This window comes from Cryptomeria japonica, chromosome 4 (assembly GCF_030272615.1).
Source record: "Cryptomeria japonica chromosome 4, Sugi_1.0, whole genome shotgun sequence".
NCBI lineage: Eukaryota > Viridiplantae > Streptophyta > Pinopsida > Cupressales > Cupressaceae > Cryptomeria > Cryptomeria japonica.
This window is the reverse complement of record NC_081408.1, coordinates 490,287,875-490,304,744: the sequence shown is the minus strand read 5'-3', so window position 1 is coordinate 490,304,744 and position 16,870 is coordinate 490,287,875. Positions and strand designations below refer to the sequence as shown.

Below are 16,870 nucleotides of genomic sequence, written 5' to 3'. Positions count from 1 at the left end.
TTGAATTCTTCAATTTGTGTCAAAAAATCGTCTAAGTATGGAAATTTGATTCCTTCTTGTCGCCATTTGATTCTGCTTGGGAGCTTGTCTTTTTTTTTAAATTCCTTCAGGAGATGAAATTCTTCAAGAAGTTGGAAGTTTATCTAACTTTTCCATATTTTCACCAAGTCTGAGAACTTTTCTTTCTTGATGCCTTGAGATTCTTTCAAGTGCCTTGAATTTGGAGAAGAAATCCCCTTGTGAAGTTTTTCTCATACTTAGCCAAATTTTGACCCTCTCTATACTTGGACGAACCTTGCTCGTGGTCCCGTCTTCAATTCTGAATTTGGCTCAAAAATCCATTTGTGTTTTCTGTGATAATCCTGCCCTCAGTTGCCAATTTATGTTGCGTGGGAGGAGGGTAAAAGCTCTAGATAACCCCTTGCAAATATGAAATGATGGGATCAAGTTGTTCAGGCATTCACTGTGATCATGTCCTTCTTCTCGATACCCTGACATGCCTTCATCATAATTGAGGAAATTGGAATTTTCTTTGTGAAACATTTCCTATACTTAGCCACATTTTGGCTATCTTCACGGCCAGATGAACCTTGCCTGTGAACTCCAACTGCGATCTCTATGATGATCCCACTTCTATTTCCTCTTGCGGCCTGTAAAACCAAAGGAAAATAAGTTAGAAATCTATCTTGGATTAAAGAAAATCGAGGCTGCGAACGGCTAAGTGTTTGGAAAATTTCACTTCATTTTCATACTTAGCCATAAAAACTGAAATTTCATCCTCAAAACCCTTCAATCTTCAAGGGTGGTTGTGATCGTAAATCAACACCAAGTGTTATAACTCCAAAAATTTCTTATACTTAGCCAAAAATAAATGATTTTCATTCTCTAGAAATTCGAATAAGTTTACTAAAAATCATTTCTTAAACTCTGAAAAATACTTAGAAAATTCATATATCTGCGTCATGAATTCCATTTCACCTTCAAATGGATGGAAGTAAGGCTGGATTTTCTCAAGAACACTCAGGAAATTCAAGAACGATTCAATAACTCTTCCTTATGCAGGTTGTCTTTCTCAAAAAAAATCTATGAAACTTTTGTCAAAAAAGTTTATCCAACCTCCAACACTTGTTCAAAACTTTCTTCAGATGATCTTCAAACCGAAAATACTTTACTAAGCTCTCGTTAGTAACTCGAACTTCTTGGTGTAGAAATGAAGTTTACAACTAAGTATTTGTAAATAAAGTTAAATCCTCAATCAGAAACCCTTAAAATCTTCCAACTCATGTTTCCAATTTTAACTTCATTCTTTAGGAAAGTGTTGTCATGTTTCCAAATTCAAAGAAAATATATTCCAAAAGTTTCCAATTTGGCTATAAGTTCGAAATATTTATTAATCTTCCAATATTCTCATTTTGAAAACTTTCTATTTTGGATTTAAGTTCAAAATCTTGAAGGATTTTCATGACATCATTTTGTATTTTCGTTGATTCTGTTTGACTTTTATGTGTAGGTGGACTTTTTGGAAGTTTATCTTCATCTTCTTCAAGTTTAGGCAGACTTTGCTTACCTCTCCAAGGTATGGCAGAGTTTAGAGGGCCTTCCCCTATCATACTTAGCATCTACTTCCTTGGGTGGAGTTTTGAAGGGTCCCTTCAACATGGAGGGCGGACTTTGAGCAAAGCTCAATCAAGGCGAATTTTTAGCTAAGGCCTAGGGCGGACTTTGGAACACACCCCCTAGGTGGACTTCTAAGACATCTCCAACATGGGTGATCTTCTAGACCTTTTCATCATTTTGCTAGGGTAGGGCGGAGTTTTGATGGGTCTCCAACATAGGGCGGACTTTGGACTTCACCCCTTGGGCACCCCACACACATGGCGGACTTTAGAGTGTTGGCCATCATGGCCTCTTCCAAAACATGGCGGACTTTGAAGGGTTGGCCACCAACATGGAAGGATAAGGCGGAGTTTCAAGGCCATTCACTCAGCAGCACCTTGGGTGGAGTTTTGGATGACCAGCACCATGGGCGGAGTTTTGGTGAGTCCCCTTAGGCATGGCGGACTTTGGTGGCACCTCCTACATGGCTCTCTAACCTTTGGCGGACTTTAGACTTGGCTCCATCAAGGCGAAATTTTGGCTAAGGCATGGGGCGGACTTTAGACATTGCTCCTTCATGGCCTCCATCAAAGTGTAAATTTGACTAAGGCATGGGGCGGACTTTGAAGTTAGCTCCCACATGACCTCTCTTCTTGGGCAGACTTTGAGGCGCTCTCCACCTTGGGTGGACTTTGAGGCGCTTTCCACCTTGGGCGGACTTTGAGGCGCTCTCCACATGCTTGGGCGGACTTTGAAGAGTGCTCCCACATGACCTCCCAACCCATGGCGGACTTTGAAGGTCTCTCAAGAGGGCGGACTATCTATGAAATATAACATTTAAGTATAAGTGGTATTTATACTTTAAGTTATATTTCATATATATTGTTAGGATGTTTGAGAGTGGTTTCGGGCCTCTAGGACTAATAATGCAAAATCTAGTTTTTGGAGGATTCTCCAATTTTCCAGATTTAGTCAAATTTCAGGATCAGGATGACATTCCAGACTAAGCCAAATTTCAGGACATTTGAGGATCAGGATGTTTTTTCGAACTGATTATCCTTTGAAGGTGCCATAACCCCCTAAAATATAGGAACTTAGCTTTTTGGGTCAAAACTTGAAAATTTTGGATCGCGGTCAAAGCTGGTCAGTGGTGCAAGTGTAAACCCTAGGTTTGCATCCCGAAAAAGCAAAAAAGCCTAAAATCTAGGGATTTAGCTTTTTTAGGTCAAAACTTGGAATTTTCGAGTTCAAGTTGAAGCTGGTCAGTGGTGCAAGTGTAAACCCTAGGTTTGCATCCTGAAAAAGCAAAAAAGCCTAAAATCTAGGGATTTAGCTTTTTTAGATCAAAACTTGAAATTTTCGAGTTCCGGTCGAAGCAAGTCAGTGGTGCAAGTGTGAACCCTAGGTTTGCATCCCGAAAAAGCAAAAAACCTAAAATCTAGGGATTTAGCTTTTTTAGGTCAAAACTTGGAATTTTCGAGTTCTGGTCGAAGTAGGTCAGTGGTGCAAGTGTAAACCCTAGGTTCCCCTTCTGAAAAAGCAAAAAGAAGACATCCCTAAAAAATAGGGAAAACTTTCTAAAAATAGCCATACCGGGGATTGGGCTAAAAATACCAAAAACAAAACTTCCTAAAAAATAGGAAAAAACAAAAAAAAGCAAACTTTCTAAAAATAGAAAGTTGTCCAAATTCGTCCAAATCAATTGCGATCTTCGTCCTTTGGCCTCTCTAAGCACTTTGGTGGTGTTCGCATTTTGGAATCACATAACTTGCAAAAACTAACTTTCAATCGTCAGGCCTGAAATGCTCTGAACTGGACAAGGCTTGGTGAAACTGCAACAAAAGGTTATAGGACACTTAACAAAAACCCTAGAAAGCAGGAAAAGAGAGGGTCCCCATTTGCAATGGGGCGATGTGTGAAAAAGGTCACAACATGTAGGTCACCAAATTATGAAGGGATTTCGTCCTCCACAATAGATCTAAGAATTTCTTCTCCACACTGCTGCTGCTCTCCAAAACCAATGCCAAAGAATGACTGAAATGAACTCTCAAAAGTTACTTGTATTCTCCCTCTAAAGACTCACTTAATGTTTCCCTCCTTGCTGATCGAACTTTCTCAAAGTCGCCTTTTATTTTTATTAAGTTGTTTTTAAAACAACTTATTTGAACCTCCCTAGGCACATAACCCATGGTGGTCCCCTTATTAGTTACTTTATTAAAATAATATAAAGTAACTTTATTAAATCAATACTTTATTATTATTCAAATATTCAGATTTATTCCCTGAAATCACACCCAACCACCCCCAAACTGAAACTTGATGGTGCCACTGGAACCTAGAATGATGACTGGGCATAGTACTTCAACTGCTAGTCTCTCCTAAAAATTAGCGATCCTCCTCAAATACTAAGGAACCGCCCCTAGTCACTAAAGTTCACTCCACTGGCTCCCTGACAATTCTCCCGACATCCTGGTGGATCCATTGGTGACTACCGGTCTGCTCCTAAAAAATAGGAACCTTCCTAAAGTTTAGGATACAGTACCCGAATAACTGAGGATGCTCCTAGTGTCTCTTGCTATGCTCCCCCAAGCTCCGGGTGAATTAACAATTCCTCCCGAAATAGGAATCTCCCTAAAATTTAGGAAATTGTCTCCAAACATCCATAACGGTTCACAGAGACTTCTACCAATCTCCACCAAATTAGGCCACCTCCTAAAAAATAGGAGCCATTACTAAAATTTTGGAGATTGTCTCTAACCCTTGGAAATATCAGACAACTTCTGAAGTGCAGTCAGTGTCCTGCGGGACCTTGCTAATAGGCCAATCCCTAGAAAATAGTTGATGTTTAGGAAGGGTCAGAAATGGGGACATTACAGTTTGCCCTCCCCAAAATTGCTTGCCCACAAGCAAAGCCAATGCAAATCCTGAAATCAACTGCCTAAACCCAATTGAAACCAAGAATGATCTCAGGGTCCCAAATCATCCTCAGGAAGAAAGCACTTGTAATGTCCCCTACCTGATCTATTTAAATATACTAAAATTGATAGATTTTCTTCCATAAGTTATTAACAAGTGCTTGTCTATTTTCCTCATTAGCTGATTAATTTCATTATTCATAGTTCTTAATATAGATATCAAACCTTGCTACTACTTCAGTTTTAAGGGAGAAGGGTTTACATATGTTACCAAAGCGCTTAGAGACCAACTACAATAGGTTCCCTCAAAGTTTACGGATCCAAGCTCTTACCTATCTTGGGTCTATACCCTCAAGGCTTATGGGTCGCTACCCTCAAGGCTTATGGGTCGCTGATCCCCACCCTATCTTGAGACTTAACCTATTGCTTGGATTTAGACTGCCCCTCTTTGGAACATCTCAATCCCATCTTCTTAAATATGGAAAGTAATAACATGATTTAGACTATAAGTATATATATTTCTTATGTATTATGAATATATATATGAAATTAAGTATGACTGTCATACATATTGCAGTCCATATTAGCATTACTATTAATTCTGCATAAGAACATTATTGGGCTTCATATCTTAAGCATATTTATTAAGCACATCCCCATGCATACCACCAAGAACACAAATGTTACTACCTGTAACTTGATAACAATTCTGATCTAATCTGATCAATGGTGATCTTACTAGATGCTTTTGATTCCTTTCCTTTACATCTCTCAATGTGAGGGAGAGGTCACACCTCTTCATCATGTATACCCTTTGGCAAGAGATACACCCTTTCACCATTAGCAGCACCCTTTGAAAGAGTGCAACTCTTCATTATTTCTGCCCTTTGAAAGGGACACAACCTCTCATAATCAGATCTGCACTTATCATTTAAATCAGATCTGCACTTCTCATTTCCAAATTATTCCCCTACTTGGTTCAGGACAGTTTTAACCGTAATTAATCGATTTCCAATATATTTATAACTTAACTAAATAGATTAATAGACAAAACTATCTTAACATGAATCCAACCTAGGATGTTCTACCTTTTCTTTAGTCTATCAAGTACTAGCTATCTTACCATACTAAATAATTAATCCGATTTTTGATTTATAAATCATTTACGCATTTATTAATTTTTAATTAATAAATACTTATTGTTATCAATTGATTAATAAATACTTTGTTTTGGTGATGTAATAAATATTATTAAATTTTTAATTACATAATAAATGATAATTTATTATTATGATGAAGAATCACAAAATCTATTATTAATTACATCATCAGGATGTGGGGTTATGACAACCCTCTCACTTTAGAGGAAAATCGTGAAGTCTCATAAATGAGACGATTTTCCAATATTATTAAATGTTAATAAATGTTTTAATTATCGTATTTATTTAATCACAATAATCCAATGTCCAAAGAGGGGTTATGACAGCACTGCACAGATGTTGTGCCACTCTAATAACACCATGTCCTGATTTAAGTAGCAACTCCTCCCGACCCCAAAGAAATAGTGCATTGAATACGTTGATGCCGGAATCCAAAATCATTGCGTCACCCATGTTGGAGGCGAGGAGATAAATGCATCTCATCATAGGAACATCATTAATGCTCTGCTTACATTGGTATGCTATCTTAAGGATAGAAGAAATATCTACCATATGTGTGTAGGATAATATACCACTCCACCCTATGCTGCTGATATAAATTAGAATAACATCCATCCTACTGAGAATATCACTAGCAATGATGCAACTAATATATCCAATGGTAGGAGAAGATGAAATCTCAACACTGTACCAATCTCTAACAAAGAATGCATGAACCCAAACTTTCCAAATCATCCATCTGTTAAAGTTGGATCAGATTTATATATATGGTAATTTTCAAAATTTTATGGTCACTTAAGTTTAATTCTAACACTATAACTTCCTATATATTTCAGTTTGCAGAATATATATAGAATGGATCACAGATGTCTTTGACAATTTTCAGATTGCAATGTAATGTTGAATTATACTCAGCAGTATATATATATATATATACTATAATGTTGTTTACACTATATATCGACTATCCACAGTTCGATTATATTAGTCAAATACTGTCAATCACCCAACAGTATCACAGACTTATGAAATGCAGATCGCTTCACTATACATATTGAATGATATTGACTTTGCATAGATATATATCAGTATCGACTCCTTTATGTCAACTGTGTACTATGATTTGTTTGTTCGCTGTATATGTATCCTCGACTTAATGTGATAGTCAATGATTTATAAGCATAGCGATTAACATAGAGTCACGACTCTATGTGGAACCGACATGGTTCCACATAGAGTCGTGACTCCTATGTGGAGGCATGCTAACCAATAATCACCAACGTATAACAAACAGTCAAAAACGATTGTATAATCGGGATTACATGCAAACACAATCGGTAAACTAAACCGATTAATAAACATAGTATAAACAATCCATTAGTAATTAGTGAAGCCGATAATAGATTACGATGACAATATTTAATCATTGGATATACATAGATCGGTATATAATACACTCGACGATATGTATAATCAGTAATATAAAATTATTACTGATTATACATATGATCGATTATATGTAGAATCTGATTGTCATCACAATGATTAAATCGATTATCATACAATATTCTAATCTGTGATCAAAATGCTAATTTGCAGTAAGGATAGGAATAAGGAATAATCGTACAAATGTCTAAGCTTGTTAGGCCAATTAGACATTTGAACGATTAGAGTCATCCGACCGTTGCTACATAATGTCAACACTCCCTCTTAGCAAGGGAGGAATTCCTTCTATCCTTCAATAGGTTATAACACCTTATAGTAAACACAATAGCTCCATTTATTGGGTGAGAGAAAGATATCACCTCATGGTGATATCAGAGGTTATGGCATATCCACGGATATCACGCCACATGATATCCACCATAACCACATAATGTAATTTCCACCATTATGGCTTGTCCACAAATATCACGTCTCATGATATCCACCATTATGACATTTTAAGGATATTAATTCATGGCATGTCCACGGATATTACGTCACATAATATCCACCATGAATATCTCTTTATGTAATATCATCCATCATGGCTTATCCATGGATATCACGTCTCATGATATCCACCATTATGTTATATCAACTGATATTTACTTTAGAGATATCAACCATCATGACATATCCACAGATATCACATCATGAGATATCAATCATTATGGCATATCCATAGATATCACTTCATGTGATATCCACCATTATGATTTGTCCATAGATATCACCTCATGTGACATCCACCATTATGGCATATCCATAGATATCACCTCATGTGACATCCACCATTATGGTTTATTCATAGATATCACCTCACGTGATATCAACCATTATGGCATATCCATAGATATCACCTCATGTGACATCCACCATTATGATTTATTCATAGATATCACCTCATGTGATATCAACTATTATTGTGAGATCGTCACCTCACAATAATGGTGAGATGTACAAGTGTTCATCATTGTGAGATCGTCACCTCACAATTATATTCACCATGGCTCATATAGAGGGTAAACACACAAGTACAAGAAAATCATCACGAACTCTCTCACATGATGTTTGTCATGGCATCACACACATGACATCCACCATGAACCATATCAGAGGGTGTAGATAAGGGCTTTCACTGTAAGTCTCTCTCAAAGAGAAATGCAATCACAAGAGTTTACACTTTAAAACATCTTTTGAAAGAAGAATACATTAGTGAATAGCATACTTTTCCACCATGTCTCTAACATAGTGATACTTGATCTCCACATGCTTTGACCTTTCATGAAATACAAGGTTGGAGTCTGCATCACTCTTGGTGTATTCCAATCTCACCAAGTATTCATCTATCCAGGAATATCATGACCTAGAAGTCAGCATAAAGGCCTTCTAGCCTACATGAATGGGTCTCCATCTCATGAATCATAGTCCTTTGATTGATCACTAGAGAAACCATCTTGACGTTGTCCACTCCCTTTGAACCAATATAACCAAGATCCTCAGATATCAATAGAAGCACATCCTCTTAGCCGCTCCCTCTGTCACGAAAGCATCCCCTGCTCACATGGTCCCAATCATGGAAGATATCTTGCTTTAGGAAACTCTCATCATCTGGTATGATTCTCATACAGTTGGAAGTTCTAGATCCAAAACCACCATGGATCTACTATCATAAGATCAAGCCCTAGGCAGGAATATGATCATCTTGAGATTTAGAACAAAATCCCCTTTCAGTATGCTCCCTCTCACTGAGAAAGCCCTCTTGTCTCAATCTTGGCTTTGTAACCCTAGATGCTATCGTTACCAGCACAAGTGCCTCTATGGCTTTCACAAGTGAACTGTTGCACCTCTGCAGGTAGATGTTTGTTTTATAAAAATGGAAATGCAAAATCTCATAATCTCCACTAAAGTCCTCTGCATATTCCTCTTGAATTTTAATCTCTTCATCACAAATAGAACTTCAAAACTCTATAGCCTGAAAAGCAACAGACTGTGATTCTAAAGACGTCCTAATTGTAAGGGACAAATTTCTCATAGTAAATTGAAGAAATTTAAAACACAAGATATCCAAATGCAGCTTGTTGTAAGCGAACATCTACTGGCAAAGTTGTTTCACAAATAACACGCATAATGTAATTGCATGAATTAACAAAAAAACTACATATTAAATTCATGAACATTATTCAACAAAAAAAAAACTTATCTCTTTCAAATCAGAATATGAATCCATCTGAATCCTTTTGTGGAATAGTCTCACCAACATCCGCAATGGAGGCTTGAGGCATAGTCCTGGTTGGACATTTCATTGTGTAGTGACCATATTTGTCACATCTAAAGCATTGGATTCTTGAAATGTCCTTCCTTCTTTTGTGTGTAGGAGCACCATTTGATTCCTCATCTTTCTTTCTTTTGGAGTGTCCTTTCGTACCCTTCTTCTTTGAGGAGTGTGTGGCAAGAACATGAATATCTTCATTTGTGGAGCTTTGACCAATACCTGTTATAGCCAATCTTGACTCTTCTTGAATGCAGTCTGCCTTCAATCGATCAAACTTAGGGAGTTTTGATCTTGCGCTTATCCCTTGAATAAATGACTCCCATGATGAAGGAAGACCATTAAGAGCCAACATGGTTACTTCTATGCCATTGATAGTGTGTCCAATGGTAGAGAGTTGATCTCTCAATTCAGTAATCCTCATGAAGTAAGACATGATGGATTCTCCTTTCGTCATCTCGATGTGGTTAAGTTGTTGTTTCAGTGTGAGAGCTAGATTTGCGTTGTTGATCTCATACATCTCCTCCATTCCATTGGCTGACTATAGCATCACGTCTATTCCAATAGGGCGAGCAACCAAAGAAAAGGAGAGGGAAGAATTCAAGGATTCCGTACAGAATATGCTCAGACAACTAGATGAAATGACTGTTGATAGAGATATGTACTGAGCTCGTGCTGAGCAGGTTGAAGGATACATAGACCACCTGTTAAGACCGCTGAAACATACCGTTGAGTTCCACGTTCCTCCATTGGCATTGGCACAAAGGATTACAACTGAGTTTGAGGGAGTGCGTGACACCGCCAAGGCCGTTAGAAAATGGATCCAGGACGTTTAAAGAAAAGGAGAGAAAATCATTATGGATGTGCGGAAAATGGCCCATGACCGAGAGACCATTCGAGTCAAGATGTTTGAATTAAAGAAAAAATGTTTCAAGGTCCATGAGATGGTTGGTATAGTTTAGCCCCTCGTGAGGGCTCTTTTCTGGACCCACACTCAGATTCCCACATTGCATACTATCCTAGATCCCTACGACATCAACACTTTCAAGCAGTGGTACTGGACTGCCAGCATGAAAAATGATATGAAGGACACCATAAATAAAGAGCAGGATGAGTGCGATGAAGTTTTGTCAAACATGAAGGATCTTGGTGAAAAGATCCTCAGATCGATGGTCCCTGGTTGGAAGAGCATGAAAGATAATGAGGTACGACCACGGTGGGAGGATAGATTGAGAATTGATAAAACCACGTACTCCACAGAGGACCTGGAATTTGCCAGTGAGCTGCATGCAGACATATTGGGTTTTGAAGCTCGTCGGCCGGTCTGGAGTAGTGAGCTGAAATATGTGGATTGCCACCGAGAGGGTATGCAGTACAATATACGCCATCCTCCTATACCTCCCAGCAAGTAACTGTTCCAACTGTGCATAAGATTTTAGGATTAAGTTCGGGCAGAATGTGCAGTAGAGCGAGATATCTGGAAGGATTACTTGCAAGAGGAGGTTGAATTTTTGGACAAAGAGTCTACCGCGGGGAAAGAAAAAGTGCTTTCTTGAAAATATCTGTTTCTTTAAAAAAAATCTAAATGCAGTTTTTCAGCATAAAGTTTCTTTCCAACTACCAAAGTCATTGTAAATTTTTGAGCTCCGTGCAAGTGTACTTTTTGGAGCAGCTTTATGTTTGGTAGTTGGTAGTTATTAGTTAGTTGATGGTTGGTGATGATATTTTGTTATCTATTAATGGGTATAGGCAGCCATGTTTTATAGGATGAATCTGGGCCACTTGTAAGATTAAATCTTGTCCATTCATCTATTTTTGAAAGTCTATATAAGGGATGGTTTCTCCCTTATTTTTTTAGTAAGAAATCTTGGATTGCTGCAGAAGCTCTGCAGAAATACATTCAGACTTAATGGAGATTAAAGCTGTTATTGTTTCATGTGAGTGCATGGTCTATTTTTTCACTCTTTGAATTTATGTTATGCATTTTGTTTTACAAAATAATATGTGCAAGTTGATATCTGATAGAAATCTTATTTCATACCATTAAGGATTGGCTGATTGCCAGTTCCTTTGCATGGTTAGTCTGAACTCACTAGTATGCTTAGTTCGGTTATTAACATGGAGTGTATGAATGTCTTAAATTCAGCGTTTATCTTAAATAACATGAAAATCTGTTTCCCCTTTGGAGATTGCATCAATTTTATCTAGTTGTGTGAATTGCTGGCGAAATAAAATTTGATTATTGCAAGGTTTCTGTCTATCAGCTTGAATGTGTTATAGTTAGCATCCTCCTTCCCCTTTTTACCTCTTTTTTTCCTTTTTTTTAAAAAAATTTGAAAGTAAAGTATCCATGGCAGCATCAAATATACTGCAGAATCAGATGAATCAATTCGTAGAGCCTAGGGGAAATCATGTCTGAGACCTTTCGAGCCAAATCCATCCACAAACATCAGTCCCCTTTGTGTTTCCAACAAAACACATCAAACTTTGAGCTATCCTGCAGTCAAGCCCCGACAACCAAAACATTGAGGTCACGCCCACGTGATCAAACCAAATAGCATTAGGGATTTCCTTATTTCAAGAGAGGATAGGATACTCAACATTCCATTTTGCGTTGATCGGAGAGAGTTGTAGCAATACGATTCTAGCCACGTCAATAGGTAGGTACATGCATGTCATAGGAATCATCATCAACAATCCCTCACTTGTAGTTTTTCTACCCTCTTCACGAGCAAATAGATCAAAAGTTATCATTTGATACTCCTTCACAAACTTAGTCTTGTAGCATAATCTCGGATGGTGGTTCATGAAACTATTGAAAGGTAATTCTTCCCTAATAGGTTGAGGAAGTGTATCATATTCCTCAAACATGCTAAGAATTTCTTCCCTCAACCTTTGTTCATATGAACCCATTATTATATTTTGAATTTCTGTTGAAAGCACAGGATGGTAGGAATATCCATGCTTTGATACCATTGTAGTATACCACTCCCGGCTGGTTGATGCGAATTTGAATTTTTTTTTTCTTTTCGAAGGTCTATTTTTTTGCTTTGATTTTTTTGTGATTTTCGGAGTTTTTTCTGATTTTTTTTTATAAAATTTTTGGATTGTTTGCAAATTGGAAACAAATGCAATAAAGAAATATGATTGCTGGAAATGAAAGGGACAAATACAATTACAAGCCATAACAATTTTTTGATATTTATTTGATAAGAGGGCTGGCTACATACTCCTAACAGCAAATATAGGTCTGATACAAAATCTGGGTCAGCAAATAAATCACCAATGGCTTGTGGAAACACCATCGAACACCTCCATTGAGACTGATCCTATTTACAGTTTGATTACCAGGTCTGTTCCGCCACAAAGAGGCCTAAAAGCCCTTGTTTCCAGCTAGGGTTTGGCTGGAAATGATCATTAGATGGTACGGGCAGCTGGGGAAATTAAAGTAATGCTGATATGTGCTGAAAGGAGACCCCGATCTGCAATAATACCTTCAAATCTGCAACACCATCTCAAATAGAAACCCTGTGATGCTTGCAAATGAACACCTTGATGCTGAATGCGTGCAAAAACTGAATAATTCTGATCCTTGGAGGATCTTTCACCTTTGTAGGCCACCAAATTATGAAGGGATTTCGTCCTCCACAATAGATCTGAGAATTTCTTGTCCACACGGCTGCTGCTCTCCAAAACCAATGGCAAAGAATGACTGAAATGAACCCTCAAAAGTTACTTTTATTCTCCCTCCAAAGACTCACTTTATTTCTCCCTCCAAAACTCACTTTATTTTCCCTCCTTGCTGATTGAACTTTCTCAAAGTCCCCTTCTATTTTTATTAAGTTGTTTTTTAAACAACTTATTTGAGCCTCCCTAGGCATCATGACCCATGGTGGTCCCCTTATTAGTTACTTTAGTAAAATAATATAAATTAACTTTATTAAATCAAATGCTTTTTTATGATTATTCAAATATTCAGATTTATTCCCTGAAATCACACCCAATCACCCCCAAACTGAAACCTGATGGTGCCATTGGTACCAAGGATGATGACTGGGCATAGTGCTCCAACTGCAATCTCTCCTAAAAATTAGGGCTCCTCAATTACCAAGGAACTGCCTCTTATCATTGAAATTCACTCTACTAGCTCCTTGACAATTCTCCCGACATCCTGGTGGGTCCACTGGTGACTACCGGTCTGCACCTGAAAAATAGGAACCTTCCTAAAATTTAGGAGATAGTACCCGAACAACTGAGGATGCTCCCAGTGTCTCCTGCTATGCTCCCCCAAGCTCCAGGTGAACTAACAGTCCCTCCCTTAAAAATAGGGATCTCCCTAAAATTTATGATACTGTCTCCAAACATCCAGAACGGTTCACAGATCCTTCTACCAATCTTCTCCACAAAATTAGGCCCCCTCCTAAAATATAGGAGACACTCCTAAAATTTAGGAGATTGTCTCTAACCCCTGGAAACATTAGACAACTCCTGAAGTGCAGTCAGAAGATGTCCTGTTTGAATTTCCAACCCCTGGATGGGTTCCCTATCCACCTCATTGGCCTATGGGACCTTGTTGATAGGCCAATCCCTAGAAAATAGCTGCTGTTCAGGAAGGGTCGGAAATGGGGACATTACAGCCTTGTCAATGTTCGATTTCCAAAATCATTCTAGGGGTGGGCAAGTAAAATTGGACGGTTATTCAGTGTCATTTATAGCATTTGTCAAAGGCTGTTTAGCATTTTTGGGTTCTTATTTGTTGGATCTTTTGAGTTATCCTTAAATTTTCATTTTTCAAATTTTTTTATAGATTTGAAGACAAACAAGTTTGCAAAATATTTTAGGTTCTTGAGGTTGACTGCTAGTGACTTTTTCCTACAAGAACTGTTTCTCCCCGTGTGTGTGTGGGCATAATTTCTTTTTTATTGTTTGTTTTTGTAATTTTTTATTTCTAATAATGTTTTGTGCTTTTAGAGAGCATTAAAACCAGTGTGAAGTTGTAATTTGTTTAGTCAGAGATTTTGCTGCTAATTTCAAGCATCTCCATCACATTTTTGCTTTCTTATGACAGAATTTCTACTTTTCTACTCTCATTTGTGAGTAAAATTTTGCACTTTTACAAGGCATTTCAAGTGCTTGTATTTAGAGCAGCATTATATTTGTGTTTGAGTATCATTTGGTGTCTATTTCTTGTCAGAGGTATTTTCTCTTTCTTATTATTTTGTGATTATTTGTTTCTTCTTTACATTTTTGGTTTTGAATAAAGTGCATTCGGAGGCCATTCAAATGGTTGTTTGGATAATGTCTGTTCAGTTAATGCTGATTATTGTGCATCTGTGCCAAATTTCTACACTGGGATTTAACACTTTCTGTGGTGCCTTTTAAAAAAAAATAATTATGCTTTGCAATATTAATTCATAGGATCATTCTACTGTCTACACATGGTGAAATTTGTAGAAAATTGGTGCTTTCCATGGTATATTACTTGTTGCACTGGCTACCTCTGCTTGGATTTCTTTTTATCTTATACATTTTAATTTGTGGATGTAGAAGACCTTAGAGTGATATTTTTTGATTTTATGTTATTAGGGCTTTGAAATGGTTCATGCTCGGGAATTTCATTGAAGTTGAGCATTGAAATATTATTTCTGATGCTAAAGCAGCGATTATTATTTAAAGCAATGTTTTATTTCTCTTTTCCTTAGTTGTTTGCAGATGAATTATATTCATTTTGTGTTCAAAATGTGAAATTAAATTTAACTGCAGCAAGCTCCAAAACAAGGTTTATCCACCCTGTTTTTCTGATTTCTTTGCAATTGAAATCATTTATATTTTTTCTTTTTAAATTATGCTTTATTGAGATTAAATATAGCAAAACCGCAAGGCATTATTACTGAGCTGTAGTTATGAGTGTTAAGGTCCGCCTTTATCAAGATTTTTATAAAAAGTTCCTGAAGGTTTCTTTTCGTTTGCAGATTTTCAAGATTCCAGTCTGCAGGAAGAATTATGTCTGTCTAATACAGAGCATTTTTGTTTGCTAAGGTTGAACTCACTTGGTTATTTCTCAAAAATGACGATAGGATATTTGCCAGGAACATCAGGATCAAATCTCTCACAGCAGCAAAAGACATCATTCTTTGGAAATCGATACATAATTGGTTTGACTTTTGTTGCTGGTATTGGTGGCTTACTTTTTGGATATGACACAGGTATGCATTGCATATGCTTCAGCAGAAACCTTTTTAGATTTATTGTGATTATCAGGGTTTGGATGAATACAGAAAGATTGTGGTTCATTACACGTACTTACGTTTTTCTCACTCATTTCTTTACCTCTGCTATTATTAAATTCAGTCCTTTGGCTTTTGTTTCCTGAAATTGTTCCTTTACCTCTGGCTATTATCTTGCCTCCACTAGTGAGTTCTGCTTTCTCAATTTTTACCTCCTTAAAATTTAAATCACTCCTTTACATCTGGCAATTGTTTTAACTTTTCTTTTGTTCAGTTCAGTCTCTTGGCTCATTCATTTACCGCTGTCTATCATTTAGTCTTCTCTTTTGACTGTTCAATGATTACTATCTTATTAATTTGAATTTATCTATTAGTTAAGTTATTCATTCACTTGGAAGGCAAGCAGGATAGATTACTATTTTATGAGCGAATAAAATATTATGTGTTCTTTATGAATTGTTTTATGGCTAGTTCATATTGTGTTTCTTATGTTAGATACACTTGTCTAATTTCAGTCTCGTTACCATACTATTGCCATGATTAGACTGTCCTGGAGACTCATGCACATTTATTTACCTTTTGTTAAGTAAATTTCACTTTTTGGGGTGTTTAAAGATTGCCATCTTCCTGTTTAGAACTCAGCTACTAGTCAGTTAAGTTATTTACTATATTAGAAAGAAGCTAGGAACATAGTTTTAGTCCCAGGCGTACCTTTCTTGTCGATGCCATTTCCAACTAAATTGAGTCAAATCGGAAATACAGTGCTTCACATTCTTTTATCTGTAGCCGTTGTTAAATTTAGTCTTTCATCTATTCAGTTTTTACCATCCTCTCAATTTAAATTCAGTTGCTATTTCCTGTGTACAACATTCCCTGGCGATGTTGAGTTCCCAAGTAATCTGACTTGAATTGGATAAGCATTGTAGAAATTGGGTTATGAGCAGTTCACATCCTGATTTAATATGCTTAAACTTGGTTTGGGTTACATCAGTAGAGTATGGTTTGCCATAGTGAGCTTGTCCAGTGGGCACTCGCTTATTTTGATGGACCAAGGTAAATGTTACTTTTTAATGGAGGACTTTGCATTGTTTCCTTTATGAATTCAAATGTTAGAGCTAAATTTCAAACTAACTTTTTGAGTTGAGATATCTGTCTTGCTATTTCTTATTATTCTAAATATGGTGCACAACTATGGCTTCTTCATTGCATTCTGTT

At 37.1% G+C, this 16,870-nt stretch overlaps 1 protein-coding gene across 4 annotated transcripts in view; it reads left to right on the top strand.

Moving 5' to 3' along the window:
• Positions 1-16,870, top strand: part of LOC131060388 (inositol transporter 1) — a 132,942-nt gene that overhangs the window by 47,100 nt on the left and 68,972 nt on the right. For 3 of the 4 annotated variants that reach the window (XM_057993596.2, XM_057993597.2, XM_057993595.2), the window contains one exon: positions 15,401-15,634. In XM_057993596.2, the coding sequence (XP_057849579.1) occupies positions 15,496-15,634 (139 nt within the window). In that variant the 5' untranslated portion in view covers positions 15,401-15,495. The remainder of the gene's footprint in view (positions 1-15,400; positions 15,635-16,870) is intronic. The other variant, XM_057993598.2, reaches the window with a different exon arrangement.